Raw genomic sequence first — 19,037 nt, 5'->3', positions numbered from 1 at the left:
CATGTCTTGGTAGTATCCCAGAGCTACTGAATCATAATCTTTAGCGATTTGGCATAGACATATATGCTTCCCTAGGTGATTGTGATGTGCATCCTGGTTGAGAGCTACTGCTCAATATAAACATGTTATTATGTTCTTTGAGTGTTGTTCCCATTGTCACAAATGTCCATAATTCTATGGACTTAATTCTTTCATAGGAAACCTTCAATTGTAACAAAGTATGTAGAATCTGATGATGAAAAACCTCTGGATGAAACTATAAATGAAGATGCTTCTAATGAAAATTCAGAGAATGATATTACTATGCAAAGCTTGCCAAAAGGTAATGTGTGTTTATTTTTCATATGAAGTTCAAGTTGAAATGTATTTTATATCACTAATATAAAATTGGAAATTGATGACTGTTAGTTGTGTGTAAAAGACCAAATTTGGGATTTTGCTAGTGGTGGTCTGGAAATGTATTAGTATGGTAATGATAACGTGTTATTGAGATTAACAATGTGGAATATTCAGTTAGCTTTGAAAAGAACAAAATTTGTTTTTCTTTATATTGTGTTTTATAAAAGAAGTTATTTATAAATTATACTTGAATGTGGAAATATATTTAAAAGTTTAATATATTAGTAAAAGTTAATGTGCTGCATAGCATTTCAGGAATGACTATTCCTGAAAACTTAAAAAAATGTGCAATGTAGTCTTACTGCATTCTTAAATTCCCTAAGGCTGAAAGCTATAGTTAACTATCACAGATAAAGTGTATTTCTTGCTATTTCTTTAAGAAACCTTGTCAGAGATGGTGGCATGGTGTCTCATGTCTGTAATCCTAGCAATGTGGGAGGCTCAGGTGGGAGGATCCCTTGAGCTCAGGAGTTTGAGACCCGCTTGAGCAAAAGTGAGACCCTGTGTCCACTTAAAATAGGAAAAATTAGCTGGGTGTTGTCGTGGATGCCTGTATTCTCAGGTACTTGGGAGGCAGAGGCAGGAGGATCGCTTGAACCTAGGAGTTTGAGGTTGCTGTTAGCTAAGTTTACGCCACGGCACTCTAGCCTGGGCAACAGAGTGAGACTTTAGGTCAGAAACAAAATAAACAAAAATAACTTGTCACATACCCCTGAGTTTTAATCATAAAACCTCATTAATTAGATTGAAGAAAAATAACCAAGTGAAAATCTTGGACTCTTCATAGCCCAAGTCTGAGAGCTGTATGATTGGGTGATGAAAGAATGACAAGGGACTTGGTAATTTCAGTGTTTCAAAGAGTCAGTATTTTAGACTTTTTTTCCTTTTTGAACATTATATTCTAGATTTTTAGCAGATTTGCCAAATTTATTTATAGTCCGATCTTTTGCAGCAGTATTTATTAAGCTCTTTGCATTAAACCCTTTCGTGACTTTTTTTATTTAGGGAAGTTTTTAAAATATGATGGGTAGGAGGGATGAGACTTTGCTTGACTAAGATAAATTAGATGTTACTAAAGGTGAGAAATGAAAGGAAATTAATGAAAGAAAAATAGATAGGAAAATTGAAGGGCTTACCATTTACTTGGCATTAGAAATCATGTGTGACGATTTTATTTTATGGTTTTGGTGACCAAGAGCAAAAACTGACCTGATTGTTTAAGTCCCATAGGCAGTGGGTCACGTTGGCTTTTTACATTCTCAGTGGTTGTCACTTGGAGTGTGCATGATGAAAGAATCAGGAATTCAAATCTTTCTTTTAATGTTATCATGGAAGAAAGTCAGTATATGATGTTACTGACTTGAACTATGCTTAATTCTATCATACAAAAACAAAATTAGAACCATTTCATAAGGTTAAATCTGAATGGTTATAATACTGTATTGAGCATGTATAGGTACCAAAATCTTATAGATTTAATAACTTTAATCCTCAAAATAATGCTGTAAGGTCGTTATTGCCTCTACTTGTAGAGATGAAGGAAAGATTCAGAGCTGAAGGAACTTTTTCAGCTTTAAATTAAGAAGCTAAGATTTCAGCTCAGGTATCCCTGAATCCAAAGCTAGTGAGTGCTCTTTCCACTGTACTGCTTTGCTTTCATTTAGAGAAGAATCTTCCAGAAGAATTTAATTCTTTTTGTTACTTTTGTATCTTTGTCTCTTGAATTGTTGGGGCTTCTCTGAGAATATATATGTGAATAATTTTTTTTTGGTGGGGATTATTTAAATTTACCGGAATCTATAAAATTTCAATCATCTGTGTCCTTTTCCCTTCTTTTTAGAAATTCAGAAATTTATATAACAACTTGATGTCAAAATTTGCTTGTTGAATAATGTAGGCCTATGTTTCAGAGAGAGCCCCTGACAACTACTTACTTTTGCTTTGTTAATTTGTTGCTAGTAATGACCAATTACTAAGCCCAACGATGTGGGTAAACATTGAGACCTGAACCCTTTTCATTAATGCCTGTTTTATTTACTCTTCACAGAACTAATGAAAACTTAAAATTGGTAACTTCTCTCCTCAGTTCACATGTTTTATAGTTAAGAAAGGGCATTCTTTGTGAAATATTTCCATAGGGATCAACAAATGATCTCATGGTACAATTTATTATTAGAGTATTTCCACTTAAGTATCTTAAAGTAATATCTGTTAATACTCTTTATGGACTCTGCAGGGTAATGAAGTTTTGACATATTAGTAGGGAAATGGTGTAGAATAGATATAGCAGTAGTAGATGAACTTTGTTGTTCCTCTTCAGTACTTCCTGTCAAGTAATAGTAAAACAACCCTTAAAAATCTTTTTCTGAATTTAGGATTTAGATTATGAGATGAATAGGATGCCTTTTTAAATATTATCCCTCTGGACCATTTATTTTATAATCTCTTTATGGAGCTTAACATGTTAATGTTTATATTCATAAGGCTTTCTGTGATTCACACATTTGTGTTATGATCAGTTCATAATACCTTCCCCTCCTGTTTTTGTGAACAATTAATCTGATTGTTGACACCTGGCCCTTTTATTATTACCCTGTTATATTTATTCTTGTGAGGTCCTTATACAAATATCGAAAGCTTGATAGAAACACACTATGTACCAGCAATGTTGGCTTTATCTGAACAGAAGTCTTGTACTTCACTTGCACATTTAATATGTGTAATGGTTTTTTAAATGAAATCATTCTAGGTACAGTGATTGTACAGCCAGAGCCAGTGCTGAATGAAGACAAAGATGATTTTAAAGGGCCTGAATTTAGAAGCAGAAGTAAAATGAAAACTGAAAATCTCAAAAAACGCGGAGGTAAATACCAGCGAAAATGAAACATGAGTTTAAATTGCTGTTTATGACCATATTGGAAAATTTGATGTGCTTATTCAAAATACCTCCACTTTTCTGCCCATTGTTTATTAAAGCATTACTTAAAAGTAACTTCTGTTTCTCTCTGAGCTCTGAAACAGAAAAGGATAAACACCATTTATCAAAACACCTTTGCCTTCAGTGGCTATTATGTTATTTCAAAAAACTTAGCATTTTCCTCTTCTATGTGTTCATTCTGTAAAACTTATATACCAGAATACCATATGTCTTCCCTCACCCCTGAAAGAATTTCAGATTTGTGCAATATTTTGTCTGTGGCCTCCAGGTAACTTTATATGTATTTAGAACATTATTACATAAAGTGATGGACATCTGTGTTAGTGTTACCTGGGATTCTTATTAAAAATGCAAGTCCCTTGATGTTATTCCTAACAAATTAGAATTTGCGGTGATGGGGTCAAGAATGTGTCTGAAGCTGTTAAGGATAGCAATGCATTGACTAGTCATAAAAAAATGATAGCAATGCAGTGTTGAGTAGGAAGGAGAAGGGAACTAGAGCTAATAATTCTCCCTCCATCTCTCTGAGCTGCCTCTTTCTTTGTGTCTACCCTCACTTAAACACACAAGCATATTGGCTAATGTCTAAGCAAAATTTACATGAGTTGGATTCATTGAGAAATTTATGACAGTGGAATATGTGTACCACTTGTTTGGTGATTTTTAAATGGTGCCTATCTATACTTTTGGGGCAGATTAATAGAGCTAGAGTTCTTAACTATGAAAGGAATGAATCTACAAAAGATAGAACACAACACCAAATTTCTAAATAGAAGTGTGTTGAAAGCGTGTTCATTTAATATCGATCACGTTATATTAAATATATTTGTGAAATTATAGTGAAATTCTTCTATTGGTGAAATTTTATGTATATTTTTGTTTCAGTATATTGATTATCTTGATGGAACTAATAAAATATATTTGTACCTATTACACATACCAGTTTTTAGATAATTTATTAGGTTGTTGACAGAATATATTAAGTATAGAGTATAAATGTCTTAACACAATAATTAAGGAAATGAGATGAGGTTTATGTTAACCAGTGTGATGTAAATGTTCCTAATTCTACATGAAATCAGCACATTGTATCCCATACATGCATTAATGTATACATGATCTATGCATTTATGATTTAATAAAAAAAAAAGAAAAAAAAAGAAAATGTTTAATTTTTTGTCTACAAGGGGGTGGTCAACCCCTTTTGAGCATAAGGAAGATTTTTTGAGAATAGTTAATAGGAAACTAGTTAGTAGGAAAACCACCATAACAGTACCAGAGCACATCAAAATTAAGGTAGTATTCTTAAAACTTAAGAGAATCAGCAAGTAGAAGGTGTTGGTAAGGATTAGTAGCAGCTAGTGGTCTTTCTTCTCATCATGAGTCCTATAGTGAAGACAGACAATAAAGCATACTGCATTGCATTAAAAGTAATGTCTGTGTTGTCTTTTGGGGAGGGACTCTGGAGCACTCAGTGTTTGAAGTATGGGTAGGGGCTAAAAGAGGATAATAGAAGAACCATTATTATTGAGAGCATTCCTGGTGCCACTTTGGTATGCTGCTGGAATTTGACTTAAGCTGATATTTCTGGAACATTTTGTTGTTAACGTAATATGTGTGTTTATAGGCATATAATAGTGCTCAGATCTTTTGTGTTGATTTTTTTTTCTTTAATGATTTGCTTCATTTTTAAGTTGTTGGAAATAACAGAAAATTTAATTCAGGGATTACTTATATAAGACATATATGAATACACTAATTATCTGAAGTACTGAATTGCTGTAGTGAATATTGAAACTTTTTGGGAAAATTAGTTCTAAAATTGAAGCCTGATTTAGGAAACTATAAAAAATGTAAAGTTGATATATTAAAAAATCTTACGTCGGTCAGGTACAATAATAGCTCATGCCTGTAATCCCAGCATTTGGGAGGCTAAGATGGGGGAATTGCTTGAGACTAGGAGTTCAAGACCAGCCTGGCAATATAGTAAGATTCCCATCTCTACAAAACATACATTAAAAAAAATATCTGGCATGTTGGCATGTGCCTGTAGTCCAAGCTACTCAGGAGGCTGAGCAAGGAGGATCACTTGAGTCCTTGGCATCAGTAGAGGTAAAATAAGCTGTGATCATGCCACTACACTCTAGTCTGGGTGACAGAGTGCCCCCCCCCCAAAAAAAAATGCTAGGTTGATGTGAAACAAAATTGTAGAACAGAGAGACATAGCTAAAGTGACCATTGTTCTTTTAAAAAGTATCATAGCCTGTTTTGAATACTTTCCCAGATGTGTTAGAAAATATATTTTACACCTAACTTTTCTAGATGGTAAATAATTTTATTCTCTCTTTAAAACCATTAAAATGTAGTGATCTCAGAAGCAAATGTCTCTTTTCTCATTCGCTGTGTCATAATATTAAAGATATTTCATAACTAAAAATAAAAATTTAAAGCACATGTACAGAATCTAGTACATAAAGTAACATTTCAACATTTTGCCATATTTGCTTCAGATCTCACTTAAATAAAAATATTGGTTCAGTCCTACTCTCATTCATTTCCCCTTCTTCCCACCCCACAGGTAATGATTATCTTGATGTTTTATTCATGTGCATGTGTATGCATGTTTTCTATATTTTCTGTATGTATGATGTATTCATTAAACATTTGTTTTCATTTTAAAAATATATAAAATAGTATTCTGTATATATTCTTTGGGAACATTGTTATTTAGTATTGTTTTTGAATTGTATCCATGTTGATGGATGTACTGTTTATTTTTCACTGCTCTACAGAATTCTGTTGTAAGAATAAACCACTATTTCAAATATGAAGTTATTTCCTATTTTTTCTACTACTGCAATTAGTGGTGCAAGAAATACCCTCATAAATGATTCATTGTACATGTGTGGGATAAAATCTTAAAAGGATCATCCAATTTTAATTCTTGAGTTATCGATACATAGTACATAGAAAATGCATAATAAATATTATTTAACTTTAGATGAACATTCAGACTCTACTTTTAATTTAGCTTGTTTATCTGAATGAAATTATTATTTTAAATGAAAAACTACACTGTGTATTTGTTACTGTTTAAAAAATGATGGCTCAGCGCCTGTAGCTCAAGTGGCTAAGGTGCCAACCATATACACCAGAACTAGTGGGTTCGAATCCAGCCCGGGCCTGCCAAACAACAATGACAACTACAACCAAAAAATAGCTGGGCATTGTGGCAGGCGCCTGTAGTCCCAGCTACTTGGGAGGCTGAGGCAAGAGAATTGCTTAAACCCAGGAGTTGGAGGTTGCTGTGAGCTGTGACGCCATAGCACTCTACCCAGGTGACAGCTTGAAGCTCTGTCGTAAAAATAAATAAATAAATAAAATAAAAAAATGCAGAATATTATGAATATGTAGGATCAAACATCAACACAAGGCAATTTGATTTAAAACAAAATATTAGCAACATACATAGGAAACCTTCAAATTCTCTTTTATCTTCTTGAAAAGTCTGATGGTATCCTTATATGTTGTAGTTTTTAGCTTGTACAAAATAAAAATAATTGCAATAGAGCAGCGCCTGTGGCTTAGTGAGTAGGGCACCAGCCCCATATGCCGAGGGTGGCGGGTTCAAACCCAGCCCCTGCCAAACTGCAACCAAAAAATAGCCGGGTGTTGTGGCGGGCGCCTGTAGTCCCAGCTGCTCGGGAGGCTGAGGCAAGAGAATCGCGTAAGCCCAAGAGTTAAGAGGTTGCTGTGAGCCGTGTGACGCCACAGCACTCTACCCGAGGGCGGTACAGTGAGACTCTGTCTCTACAAAAAAAAAAAAAAAAAAATTGCAATAATGTTGGGCTCCATGTTTCTTTGGACCTTAAGACTAACAAAAAAACACAAAATAGAAAATAAAGATGAGAAATGTAGGGATAGAGGAAGGTTTTGTTTCTTTTTAGTCATTTGCTTTTTGTTTGTGAATGCGGACATCTTCACTGGCTTCTTTTGAATCATAATGTACCATCTTATTTGGATCAAGGTCTTGATTGCACATCAGGATCATCTATAGAACTTCAAAAACAAAGTCAGAGATTTCAATTTAGTGATTTAGGTGTGAGAATGGCTCTTTTTAAAAAGATTATTCAGATTATTGTAATGTTTAGCTCAGGTTATGGAGCTTCCTTAGTGGAATTAGGGACAATAATGAGGCAGAAGAGGTTTGTTTTTATTCTTTTCTGTGTAGGTTGTATACAGTCTATTTTTCTGAAGGCAGTGCAGAATGGGGCTCTGTCTTTTACTACCAGCTGTTGTGATGTTTTGCTTGTCTTATTTGGAAATAGTAGATGGTGTTGATAGGGAGTAGACAGTGGAATAGTCATAGAATATGGATTAATGGGGATTGTGGTTAGTTTTGAAGTAAGGATTAGAAAGCAAATTAGTAATGTAAAATTACCAACCTTTTACATAGCATATTGGAAGGATATATGCTGACAATTCCACTTTGAGACTTTTATGGCATACCTAACTTAAGTATAGGGTTGAAAAAGAATTTTTTCCATGTGTGTCACTTCCCCATTATTTAAGAAATATACTGAATTTATTTGCAGTGTAATAGAAAAATGATAAAGAACTCTTAACCTCTCTTTTTAGAACTTTATGTTATATCGAGTTGTAAAAAAAGGAGTTTGTGGCGTGGCACCTGTGGCTCAAAGGAGTAGGGCACCGGCCCCATATGCTGGAAGTGGCAGGTTCAAACCCACCCCGGCCAAAAACTGCAAAAAAAAAAGGAGTTTGCATCTGTAAAAAGGATCAAGTTAGGATTAGTAGCTTGGAATTTGCCAAGGCTATCATGCTTAAGAAGTCAATATGATTATTAACTTTTAAAACTTGTATCCAAAATGTAATTTTTCCAAGGATGATGAGGTATTTCTAACAGAAAAGTTACAAAATTCTTACTAAATATCTTTTTTCTGTGTGTGTAAATATGTGAATAATGGTGACTCCTTCTCCTAGAAGATGGGCTTCATGGAATTGTGAGCTGCACAGCTTGTGGACAACAAGTCAATCATTTTCAAAAAGATTCCATTTATAGACACCCTTCACTACAAGTCCTTATTTGTAAGGTATGTAATGATTTGTCAATAATTCATACCACAGCTATTTGAATGTTTACCATGTACCAGACCTTTGCAGGCACAGTCATGAAGAAAGATGGAAATGGTCTTTGCCTTGGAGGGCTTTCATTGTAGTGGGGAAGATCGCTGTGTGTAAAAAGCCTGATATGTGCCATGTCATGATAGGGGAGATGCTATAATTATGAGAGCACATGGAAATCCTATGTAAATAGGACTTGGGTTAAGTGGCTTTTCTGGTAGAGATGACATAAGTTGATACCTGAAATATAAGTAAGAATTAGCCTGGTAAGTTGAATTGTTTCAGCATATTGTAGGCCAGTGATTTTCAACCAGTATACCGCGGCTCTGCTGCAAGAGGATCTTAGATGTGCGAGGAAAAATTTTAAAGATCATTAATTAAATTAATTTTGAAAGAATCTCAAAACATGGTAAGTATATTCTTTTTTTACTCTTTTTTAAAAATCAGCATAATTTAAGTGTGCCGTAGAAGTTTATAGGTTCAAGTGTGTCATGAGATAAAAAAGTTTCAAAAGCACCATTCTAGGCAGAGGCAACATGGTATTCAACTGCTGGTAGCTGAGGGAGAGCCTGGTGTGATTAAAAGCAACCTGAGGAGTGTATGTGTGTTGCATGTGTAAGTTTTGTGACTTTTTATTTTATATATCCTACTTCCCCAAATCTAAACTCTCCATGTGGAATAGGACTTTGACATAATTTGGAGATAATACAATTAAAGATGTTTCCTATATGTTGATGGCTTGTGCATATATTTTTATTAGTAATATTTTGGAGTTAGTTTTAAGCGTCTATAATATCAGTATTATGGTTTCCTCAACTTCCATTATTACTAAGATTAATCCTATGTTAGTTTGTTTCCCAGGCTGCCTTGGAAGTGCAGAGACAAAGGCTGAGACCCTATATCTATTTAAAATAGAAAAAAAATTAGTCAGGCATTGTGGTGTGTGCCTGTAGTCCCAGCTACATGGGAGGTGGAGGTAGGAGGATCCTTTGAGCCCAGGAGTTTGAGGTTGCTGTGAACTGGGCTGACACCATGACACCCTAGCTTAGGGCAACAGAGTAAGACTTTGTCTCCCCCTACCCAAGAAAAAAAGAAATGCAGGGACAAGCCATGTTCTAACTCCTTTCTCTTTTTGTTTTTGACAGGCTCTTGCTCTGTTGCTTGGGCTAGAGCACAGGGTCATCATCATAGCTCATTGCAACCTCAAATTCCTAGACTTGAGCAATCTTCTTGCCTTAGCCTCCCAAGTAGCTGGGACTATAGGCGCGTACCACCATGCCTGGCTAATTAAAAAAAAAAAAAAAACAAAAAACTTTTTTTCAGAGACAGAGTCTTGCTTTGTTGCTCAGGCTGATCTTAAACTTTAGGCCTCAAGTGATCTTCCCACCTTTGTTTCCAAGAGTGCTAGTATTACAGGTGTGAGCCAATGTGCCCAGACCATTTCTTATATGATTTTTTGATAGATTAAGACTTGCTTAAGTGTACTAAACTAAACTTTGTTCTTAAGCATTTTATGTACCTCTTTGCCTTAAATTCAGTTCTCTGGGGGGTATCTAGGGCACATGTTATAGTGTCTAGTTTTAAATTGTAGTAGCAAAATCTTACATTGTTTTATTTGTAAGATGTGTTTTCCTTTTTCTTTTCTTTTCTTTTCTTTTTTTTAGACATAGGGTCTTACTTTTTCTCCCTTGGTAGAGGCTGTGGTATCACAGCTCACAGAATTCTCTAACTCTTGGGCTTTCTTGGGCTTAGGTGATTCTCTTGCCTCAGCCCTCCGAGTTGCTGGGACTTCACGTGCCTGCCACAATGCCCAGTTTTTGTTGCAGTTTGGCAGGGGCTGGGTTCAAACCCGCCACCCTCAGTATATGGGGCTGGCGCCCTACTCATTGAGCCACAGGTGCTACCCCCTTTTTCTTTTCTTATATGTTCACTGTCTTCCACGACCAGTCTGTTGAGCCTAGGCTATTTCAGTTTTAACCATTGAGCATAGAACCTTTCCTTTCTGTAGTCCTACTGAAAAGGGATTTGAAGTCTGTTAAACTTGGATTTGAATTTAAATAACAGCTTTGCCCCTTATTGATTAAATGATATCAGATTTATTTACATAGGGCTGCACCTGTGGCTCAGTGGCGCTGACCCCATATACTGAGGGTGGTGGGTTCGAATCCATCCCCGGCTAAACTGCTACAAAATATAGCTGGCGTTGTGGTGGGCGCCTGTTGTCCCAGCTACTCGGGAGGCCGCGGCACGAGAATCGCCTAAGCCTAGGAGGTTGCTGTGAACTGACACCACGGTACTCTACCCAGGGCGATAAAGTGAGACTCTGTCTCTAAAAGAAAGAAAAAAAAAAAAGATTTATTTGCATACTAATTAACCTTAGTTTTTTCTTTCATAATCCCTCCTATCTTACATGATAGGTATTATGAGATTTAAAGATAATGTACATTAGTTTAGTTGTATACATAGTAGCTATATATATGTTGTGGCTATTAAAATTATTAATTTTGGACGTCTAATACATTTTTATGTAGAGCTTTTAGTAGCTAGTTGTATGAGACCAGAAATTTGCTTTACTCAAATCTATTATATAAGGAATAGTCATACTGAATTGTATAAAAACTAGTTCAAGGAATTAATTCTTAAAATATTTTGATGTCTGGAAAATGCTAGTTTTGGATAGTGCTGCGGTTTTGAGTCTCTAAAACACACACACACGAACACATTCCCTTAACTTTTTAAAAATAACTTAAGAAAATAAAGTTTTTATCCATTATTAATGTTCTCAATTTTTAATAAAATTTCCCCTTCCCTTTTTCTTTTAATAGAATTGCTTTAAATATTACATGAGTGATGATATTAGCCGTGACTCAGATGGAATGGATGAACAATGCAGGTAGGTAATAAATCAAGATGAACTAAAATTCAGTGTTGTCTGCTTTTTGAGAGAATTCTTACATAGTCCTTTATGAAGTCCATCTTTTACAGTATCATCATCGATGTCATTAACCAAAAGTTGTTCTTTCCAGAAAGCTTTAGGGTTTATGTCTAGTTTAAATATCTGATAAGGAATAGCCAGCTAACTTAAATTACTACTAAAATTGCTGGTAGGAAAATATAAATTACTTTCATAATGAAGAAATTAAAATGAGTTTCATTTGGAATAATATTTTAACCTTTAAAACATTTCAGATGGTGTGCAGAAGGTGGAAACTTGATTTGTTGTGACTTTTGTCATAATGCTTTCTGCAAGAAATGCATTCTGCGCAACCTTGGTCGAAAGGAGCTGTCTACAATAATGGATGAAAACAGCCAGTGGTATTGCTACATTTGTCACCCGGAACCTTTATTGGACTTGGTCACTGCATGTAACAGCGTATTTGAGAATTTAGAACAGTTGTTGCAACAAAATAAGAAGAAGATAAAAGTTGACAATGAAAAGAGTAATAAAGTATATGACCATACACCCAGATTTTCTCCAAAGAAGAATAGTTCAAATTGTAATGGAGAAGAAAAGAAATTAGATGATTCATGTTCTGGTTCTGTAACCTACTCTTATTCGGCACTAATTGTGCCCAAAGAAATGATTAAGAAGGCGAAAAAACTCATTGAGACCACAGCCAACATGAACTCGAGTTATGTGAAATTTTTAAAGCAGACAACAGATAATTCTGAAATCAATTCTGCTACAAAGTTACGTCAGCTTAAGGCATTTAAATCTGTGTTGGGTGATATCAAGAAGGCTCATGTTGCATTAGAGGAAGATTTGAATTCAGAGATTCGAGCTGTGGATACTATAAACAAAGAGAAAAATACCAAAGAGCATAAAGTTGTAGATGCTAAATCTGAAACTAAAGTGCGAAAAGGAGAAAAACCCTGTGCTTTGGAAAGGAAGGATGTTTTAAAGTCAGAAGTTAAGCCTTCAAGAAAACAGGTAGACAGTGAGCACATAGATCAGAATGCAATGGAGGAACAGAGAGCAAATAAAAATCCCAGTGGTGAATATAAGAAATCTGATAGAAAGGAAGAACCTCAGTATGAACCTGCTAACACTTCTGAACACTTAGACATGGATATTGTGTCTGTTCCTTCCTCAGTTCCAGAAGACATTTTTGAGAATCTTGAGACTGGTATGGAAGTTCAGAGTTCAGTTGAATATCAGGGTGATGGCAACAGTGGAACTGAGCAAGAATTGGAAAGTTCATCTGTAAAATTAAATATTCCTTCAAAGGACGGCAGAGGAGGTATTAAATCAAAAACTACAGCTAAAGTAACAAAAGAATTATATGTTAAACTCACCCCTGTTTCCCTTTCTAATTCCCCAATTAAAGGTGCTGATTGTCAGGATGTTCCACAAGATAAAGATGGCTATAAAAGTTCTGGTCTAAATGTCAAGTCAGAGAAATGTGGACCCAGACAGGAAAATAGTGATCATGAGCAGTTGGTTGAAACTGGAGTTTCGTTACTATTAGAAGAATCTGATCTTAGGAGATCTCCACGTGTAAAGACTACACCCTTGAGGCGACAGACAGAAACCAACCCTGCAACATCTAATTCAGATGAAGAGAGTAATGAAACAGTTAAGGAGAAACAAAAACTATCAGTTCCAATGAGAAAAAAGGATAAGCGAAATTCTTCTGACAGTGCTATAAATAATCCTAAACCTAATAAGTTGCCTAAATCTAAGCAGTCAGAGATTGTGGATCAAAATTCAGATTCTGATGAAATGTTAGCAATCCTCAAAGAAGTAAGCAGGATAAGCCACAGTTCTTCAGATACTGATATTAATGAAATTCATACAAATCATAAGACTTTGTATGATTTAAAGACTCCAACAGGGAAAGATAATAAAGGAAAAAGGAAACGGAAAAGTTCTACTTCTGGCTCAGATTTTGACGTTAAAAAGGGCAAGTCAGCTAAAAGCTCTATAATTTCTAAAAAGAAACGACAAAACCAGTCTGAATCTTCTAATTATGACTCAGAATTAGAAAAAGAGATAAAAAGCATGAGTAAAATTGGGGCTGCCAAAGCAATCAAAAAAAGAGTTGCAAATAAGAAAGACTATGATTCTTCTGAAGATGAAAAACACAGAAAAAAAGGAATGGGTAATCAAGGGCAGAAAAGCTTGAAGACTGCACAAGAAGGATCATCTGATGATGCTGAAAGGAAACAAGAGAGGGACAATTTCTCTTCAGAAAGCACGTTTGATAAAGACAAGCCTATGATGGAATTAAGAGATCAACTTTCTAAGAAGCAGCAGCTAAATGTTTTCTCTGATGGTACTGATAAGCCTTCTGGGAAAGAGGAGAGTTGTAATTTTTCAGAAGTCAAAAAGGTTGCTGAGACTAAAGAAAAGAGCAAGTACCCGAAAACCAAAACATGTATAAAAGTACAGGGTGGTTTATCTGATGTTGTTGAGAAATTTTCAAAGAAAGAGCAGAGTGATGAATCCTCTGAAGATGATAAAAAGCAGAGTAAAAAGGGAACTGAAGAAAAAGAAAAGAAAACTCCAGACATAAAGAAAAACGTAATTAAGATGGAGCAAAAATATGAATCATCTTCTGATGGTACTGAGAAGTTACTTGGAGGAGAAGAAATTTGTCATTTTCCTAAGGGCATAAAACAAAATCAGAATGATACAACTGATGGGGAAAAGAAAAGCAAAAAAATAAAAGAAAAATCTCCTAAAAAGAAGAATGAATTATCTGATAATGCTGAGAAATTATCAGGTAAAGGAGATAGTTGTGACTCATCAGAAGATAAAAAGAGTAAGAATGGAGCATCTGGTATAGAAAAGAAGAGGTGTAACTTGCCTGAAAAGAGTACAGGGAAAAGACAAGATTGTTCATCATCTGATACTGAGAAATACTCCATGAAGGAAGATGGTTGTGACTCTTTTGATAAGAGACTGAAAAGAATAGAATTAAGAGAAAGAAGAAATTTAAATTCAAAGAGAAATACCAAGGAAATACAAAGTGGCTCCTCAACTTCTGACGCTGAGGAAAGTTCCGAAGATAATAAAAACAACAAACAAAGAACTTCAACTAAAAAGAAGGCAGGCAATGTCAAGGAGAAAAAGAGAAACTCCCTAAGAACAAGCACTAAAAGGAAGCAAGCGGACATTACTACTTCGTCTTCTTCTGATATAGGAGATGATCATAATTCTGTAGGAGAAGGAAGCAGTGATGAACAGAAAATTAAGCCTGTGACTGAAAATTTAGTGCTGTCTTCACATGCTGGATTTTGCCAGTCTTCAGGTAGGCAAAAATAAATAAAAAATTTTTAATTTGTACTTTCTTTTTCTTGAATAACTATGTTGTTTAATTTTTCCTGAAGCCATTCATATTCAGAGATAGTGCTTAGGGAAATAGCATTTAAAAAGTATTTAGAAATTTACTACAGAGCCTTCTTTCATATACTTTTATTCCATCATTTGAAGTTATTCTAAACATTGCTATCTCTATATTAGGGAGTCTAGATATGCTGGATAAATAATAAAATGTCTATATCAATGTTTAATGCTGTTCCTGGAGTAATGAATAATAGTTTGTGAAAGAAAATCAGATTGGTTTAGTATGTATTTATTTCATGTGATGGAAATGAATGCTTGGTGCTGGTATGACATGGTTTGTGAAAGTTTTAACTGCTTTGCCATGCATGTGGTTTTAAAAATTAGAACAGATAACTTTGTGTCTCATGAAGTCCCCTGAAATAATTTAAATTTACTTAATTGAAACCCTTTGCTGATGCTTGTTAATTGGTTTCTAATGACACAAGCAGATGTCTGTTTTAAAAAAACTATCAAAATAAAGAAAGAAACAAAACCCCCAAAGCAGATAGATCTCAACTTGATGAAATAGAACACCAGGAACATTGGAGTTGGGGTCAATTGGTTAATGATGTCAAGAAAAATAATTTAATTTTTAAAAATCATTACTAAAGTACTTTTAAAATAAATGTGCACTGGTCATTTGTATTGTGCTCTTGTCCCCTCCCCTTTTTAGTCATTAAGACCTGTCAATTAATGAGGGAGACTTAGAAATAAAAAAAAAAAAAACTATAAAATGGGTTTCATATAAACTGTGTTCACAACGTAGGTAGAATTTAAAAAAAATTTCTTTTATTCCTTATGTTAGGATTTTCCACTTATCCCTATTGGGGATAATGTTTTTAATGAGACTTGAAATATCTTTTATGGCACACTTATCTAATGACTTGATTTGAAAACTAAGTGTGATAGACATGCTATGTGCTTTGATTTAATGCTCTGCTGTATCAGATGCCTAGGTGGATTTCTGCTTGTATGGTTATTGTAATTATAAGTTCTTGGTCCCTTGCCTGAAATTCTTGGGGGTCCAGTGTATTTTAGAATTTGTAACTTTTTGGCTTCTAGAAAAATAGAATAGAGCAGTTACCATAAAGCCTTAATAGGATCTGATGCAGCACCACATTATCAAACCCATGGTTTTTCTGCAGCAAAACATTTGAGCATTCACACTTGGGGGAAAAATAGTTGACATCAGATTTTATTGCCAAATCATCTTTGACATCAGCTCAGTTTTACAAAACTGTTGTTATGGGGCGGTGCCTGTGGCTCAGTGAGTAGGGCGCCGGCCCCATATGCCGAGGGCGGCGGGTTCAAACCCAGCCCCGGCCAAACTGCAACAAAAAAATAGCCTGACGTTGTGGTGGGCGCCTGTAGTCCCAGCTGCTCAGGAGGCTGAGGCAAGAGAATTGCGTAAGCCCAAGAGTTAGAGGTTGCTGTGAGCCCTGTGACGCCATGGCACTCTACCGAGGGCGGTACAGTGAGACTCTGTCTCTACACAAAAAACAAAAAACAAACAAAAAAAAAACTGTTGTTATGAGAGCATTTCAGAGTTAAGTGTAAGGGATTGTGGACTTGTATTAAATGTATAGAATTGAATAGTTACTTTGATATAAAATCAGTGTTTTAGTTATCAGATTAGGTGAGAAAGCCCTTATTAAGGATTAGGGTCTAAGAATAATAAACTTCAATTAGTTACATGGAGTATTCCCTTGGCAGATTGTAGGCTATTGAACTAATGTTAAATTTTAGAAAATTGGTTTCTGTGATTAAATGGCTTCCATGGTGAAAACAATATGTTTGATTTCACATATTTTACCACTTTACATTTCCTCAAATCTCACTTGATTTGACACATAATGAAAATTTCGACTATATATCTCTTACATTTGCAATTATTAATACTTAGTATAATAAGTAATATGCATTTATTAGATCTTTAGAAGAGATGGTAACATGTGGCAAATGACTCCAAGGATGTCACTTTCTGATAATTCCTTAACTAAGCACTGATCTAGGTCATGGTATTCCATTTTGATTTTATTCAGCTTGACTTTGATCTGAAGGACCAGTAGGCTCATTGAGAGGTAAACTTTTTCTCAGGTATATATCTAGAGAGGGCTTGAGAATCCATTACCTTGTAAGATGTCAATTCTTCAACAGTTTGGTGGAATTTTCTTTATCCTGGATATTTCTTGAGACTAAGCTGATTACTTTGGATGACAAAAAGAAGTTAAATTTTCTGAGGAATTCAACTCATCAAATATTGAGCTTTGTTAGTAGAAACAAGCAGAATAGAATATGAAGTGTCTTGAAAATTAACACTATGTAAAAAAATCTTGTTTTTAAAGATAAATTTGGATGTGATATAATAAGTGACATTCCTTAAGAATTTGTGTGTTTCTGTGAGCATGCTAAATTCATGTATTTCTCTACTATGACTATTTTAGGGGACAATTTTAGGAGTTCTCATAAAGCATCTCCCAACCCCCACAATGAGTTTAGAGGATTCCAATTTATTCAGCAATATTTGAGTATCTTGTTATAGGTACAATATTTTCCTAGAAATGGGAGTTTGATAATGGCATGGGCAACCAAGATGAAGAACATGGTCCTAGGAGATTATAGTCTAATGCAAAACAGTCATGGATCAACAATGTTTTTTTAAAAATACCAGAAGAAAGATAAAATTACAATGGAGCGATGCAATAAATGGCAAATGAGCTATTGAAGTATTTGAGGGGAGACTTAAAAGAACAGGTAGCATTTGAACCTTCTAAGGCTAGGTCAAAGTTTGAAAGGTTTGAAAGAGTAAATGACAGTAATATTTGTAGTGATATTGTATTTGAGGATTAGTATGTTTGAGGTATTTATTGTGAGTTTGCTGGGATATTTTGAGATTTATTTTTGCCTTTCTATATTTAGCATTTTTTTTTGAGACAAAGTTTTATTCTGTTGCCTCACGTTAGAGTGCTGTGGGGACAGCCTAGCTCACAGCAACCTCTTGGATTCAAGGGGTCCTCCTGCCTCATCCTAAGTAACTGAGACTACAGGTGTGTGCCACAAAAGCCTGGCTAATTTTTCTGTTTTTGGTAGAGATGGGGTTTCATTTCTCCTTAGGCTGGTCTTGAACTTTTGAGCTCAAGAAATCCTCTACCTCAGCCTCCCAGAGTGCTAGGATTATAGGTGTGAGCCACGGTCCCTGTCCTGTATTTAACATATTTGTATCCTGGACCAGTAGGTGTCTTTACTCTTTATAAGTTTTTCCCTCTAACATTTCCCTGCAACGTTTTATTGTTGAAAACATTTAAATATACACAAAAGTTTCTACCATAACTGTTGTATTATATTTGCTTGATCATGTATCTGTATATAATTTTATGTATGCATTAATGTATTTAACTTTTTCACCTCCCTAACTTTTTATTTTGAAATAATTATAAATCCATAGTAATTTGCAAAAGAAAATTACAAGAAAGTTTCAAATACCTTTCACTCAGTTTCTCTTAGTGGTAATAACATATATAAATACAATACAGGGTCAAAACCAGGAAACTGAAGATGTATTCAATTTAACCAGTTTTTACATGCACTCATTTGTGTGTATATATACCTTTGTGCAGTTGTACCACATGTGTTGCTTTGTTATAACCACCACCACAAAGATACAAAACTTTTCCATTTAATCACAAGGTTCTTTTGTGCTATCCCTTTGTAAGACATCCTTCTTTTCACCTCTGTCCCTAACCCTGGCACCTAGTAAATTGTTCTTCATCTCTATAATTTTGTTATTTTGAGATGGAACCATGAAATATGTAACCTTTTGAGGTTGGCTTTTTTGACTCAGTATAATGCCCTTGAAATCTTTGATGCATTTCAAATTAAATGGGAAACATAAGCATACTCTCCTTAAATGCTTCAACATGTGTAATATGAACTAAAGTTCAATATTTAAGTTTGTTTTCCCTTTCCCCTTGTCACCAGGCTGGACTGCAGTGACATGATCATATAGCTCACTGCAGCTTTGAACTCCTGGGCTCAAGTGATCCTCCGTCCTCAGCCTCTCAAGTAGCTGGGACTTCAGGGGTGTGCCACCATGCTTGTCTAAATTTTTTAATTTTTTGTAGATTTGTTGGTCTTTCTATGGTGCCAAGACTGTTCTTGCACTCCTAGCTTCAAGTGATCTTTCCACTTCAACCTCCCAAAGTGCTGGGATTACAGGAGTAAGCCAATGTA

The 19,037-nt window shown here is 35.0% G+C and overlaps 1 protein-coding gene across 10 annotated transcripts in view; it reads left to right on the top strand.

Moving 5' to 3' along the window:
• The window catches only part of ATRX (ATRX chromatin remodeler), a 357,519-nt gene that overhangs the window by 119,765 nt on the left and 218,717 nt on the right, over positions 1–19,037 (top strand). For 3 of the 10 annotated variants that reach the window (XM_053579351.1, XM_053579348.1, XM_053579358.1), the window contains 5 exons: positions 198–322; positions 3,149–3,262; positions 8,339–8,448; positions 11,305–11,372; positions 11,669–14,733. In XM_053579351.1, the coding sequence (XP_053435326.1) occupies positions 198–322; positions 3,149–3,262; positions 8,339–8,448; positions 11,305–11,372; positions 11,669–14,733 (3,482 nt within the window). The remainder of the gene's footprint in view (positions 1–197; positions 323–3,148; positions 3,263–8,338; positions 8,449–11,304; positions 11,373–11,668; positions 14,734–19,037) is intronic. The other 7 variants (XM_053579354.1, XM_053579352.1, XM_053579357.1 and 4 more) reach the window with 4 other exon arrangements.

Source organism: Nycticebus coucang, chromosome X (assembly GCF_027406575.1).
Source record: "Nycticebus coucang isolate mNycCou1 chromosome X, mNycCou1.pri, whole genome shotgun sequence".
NCBI classification, from domain to species: Eukaryota; Metazoa; Chordata; class Mammalia; order Primates; family Lorisidae; genus Nycticebus; species Nycticebus coucang.
The sequence above is the reverse complement of the archived record's forward strand: the minus strand, read 5'-3'. Positions and strand labels throughout refer to the sequence as shown.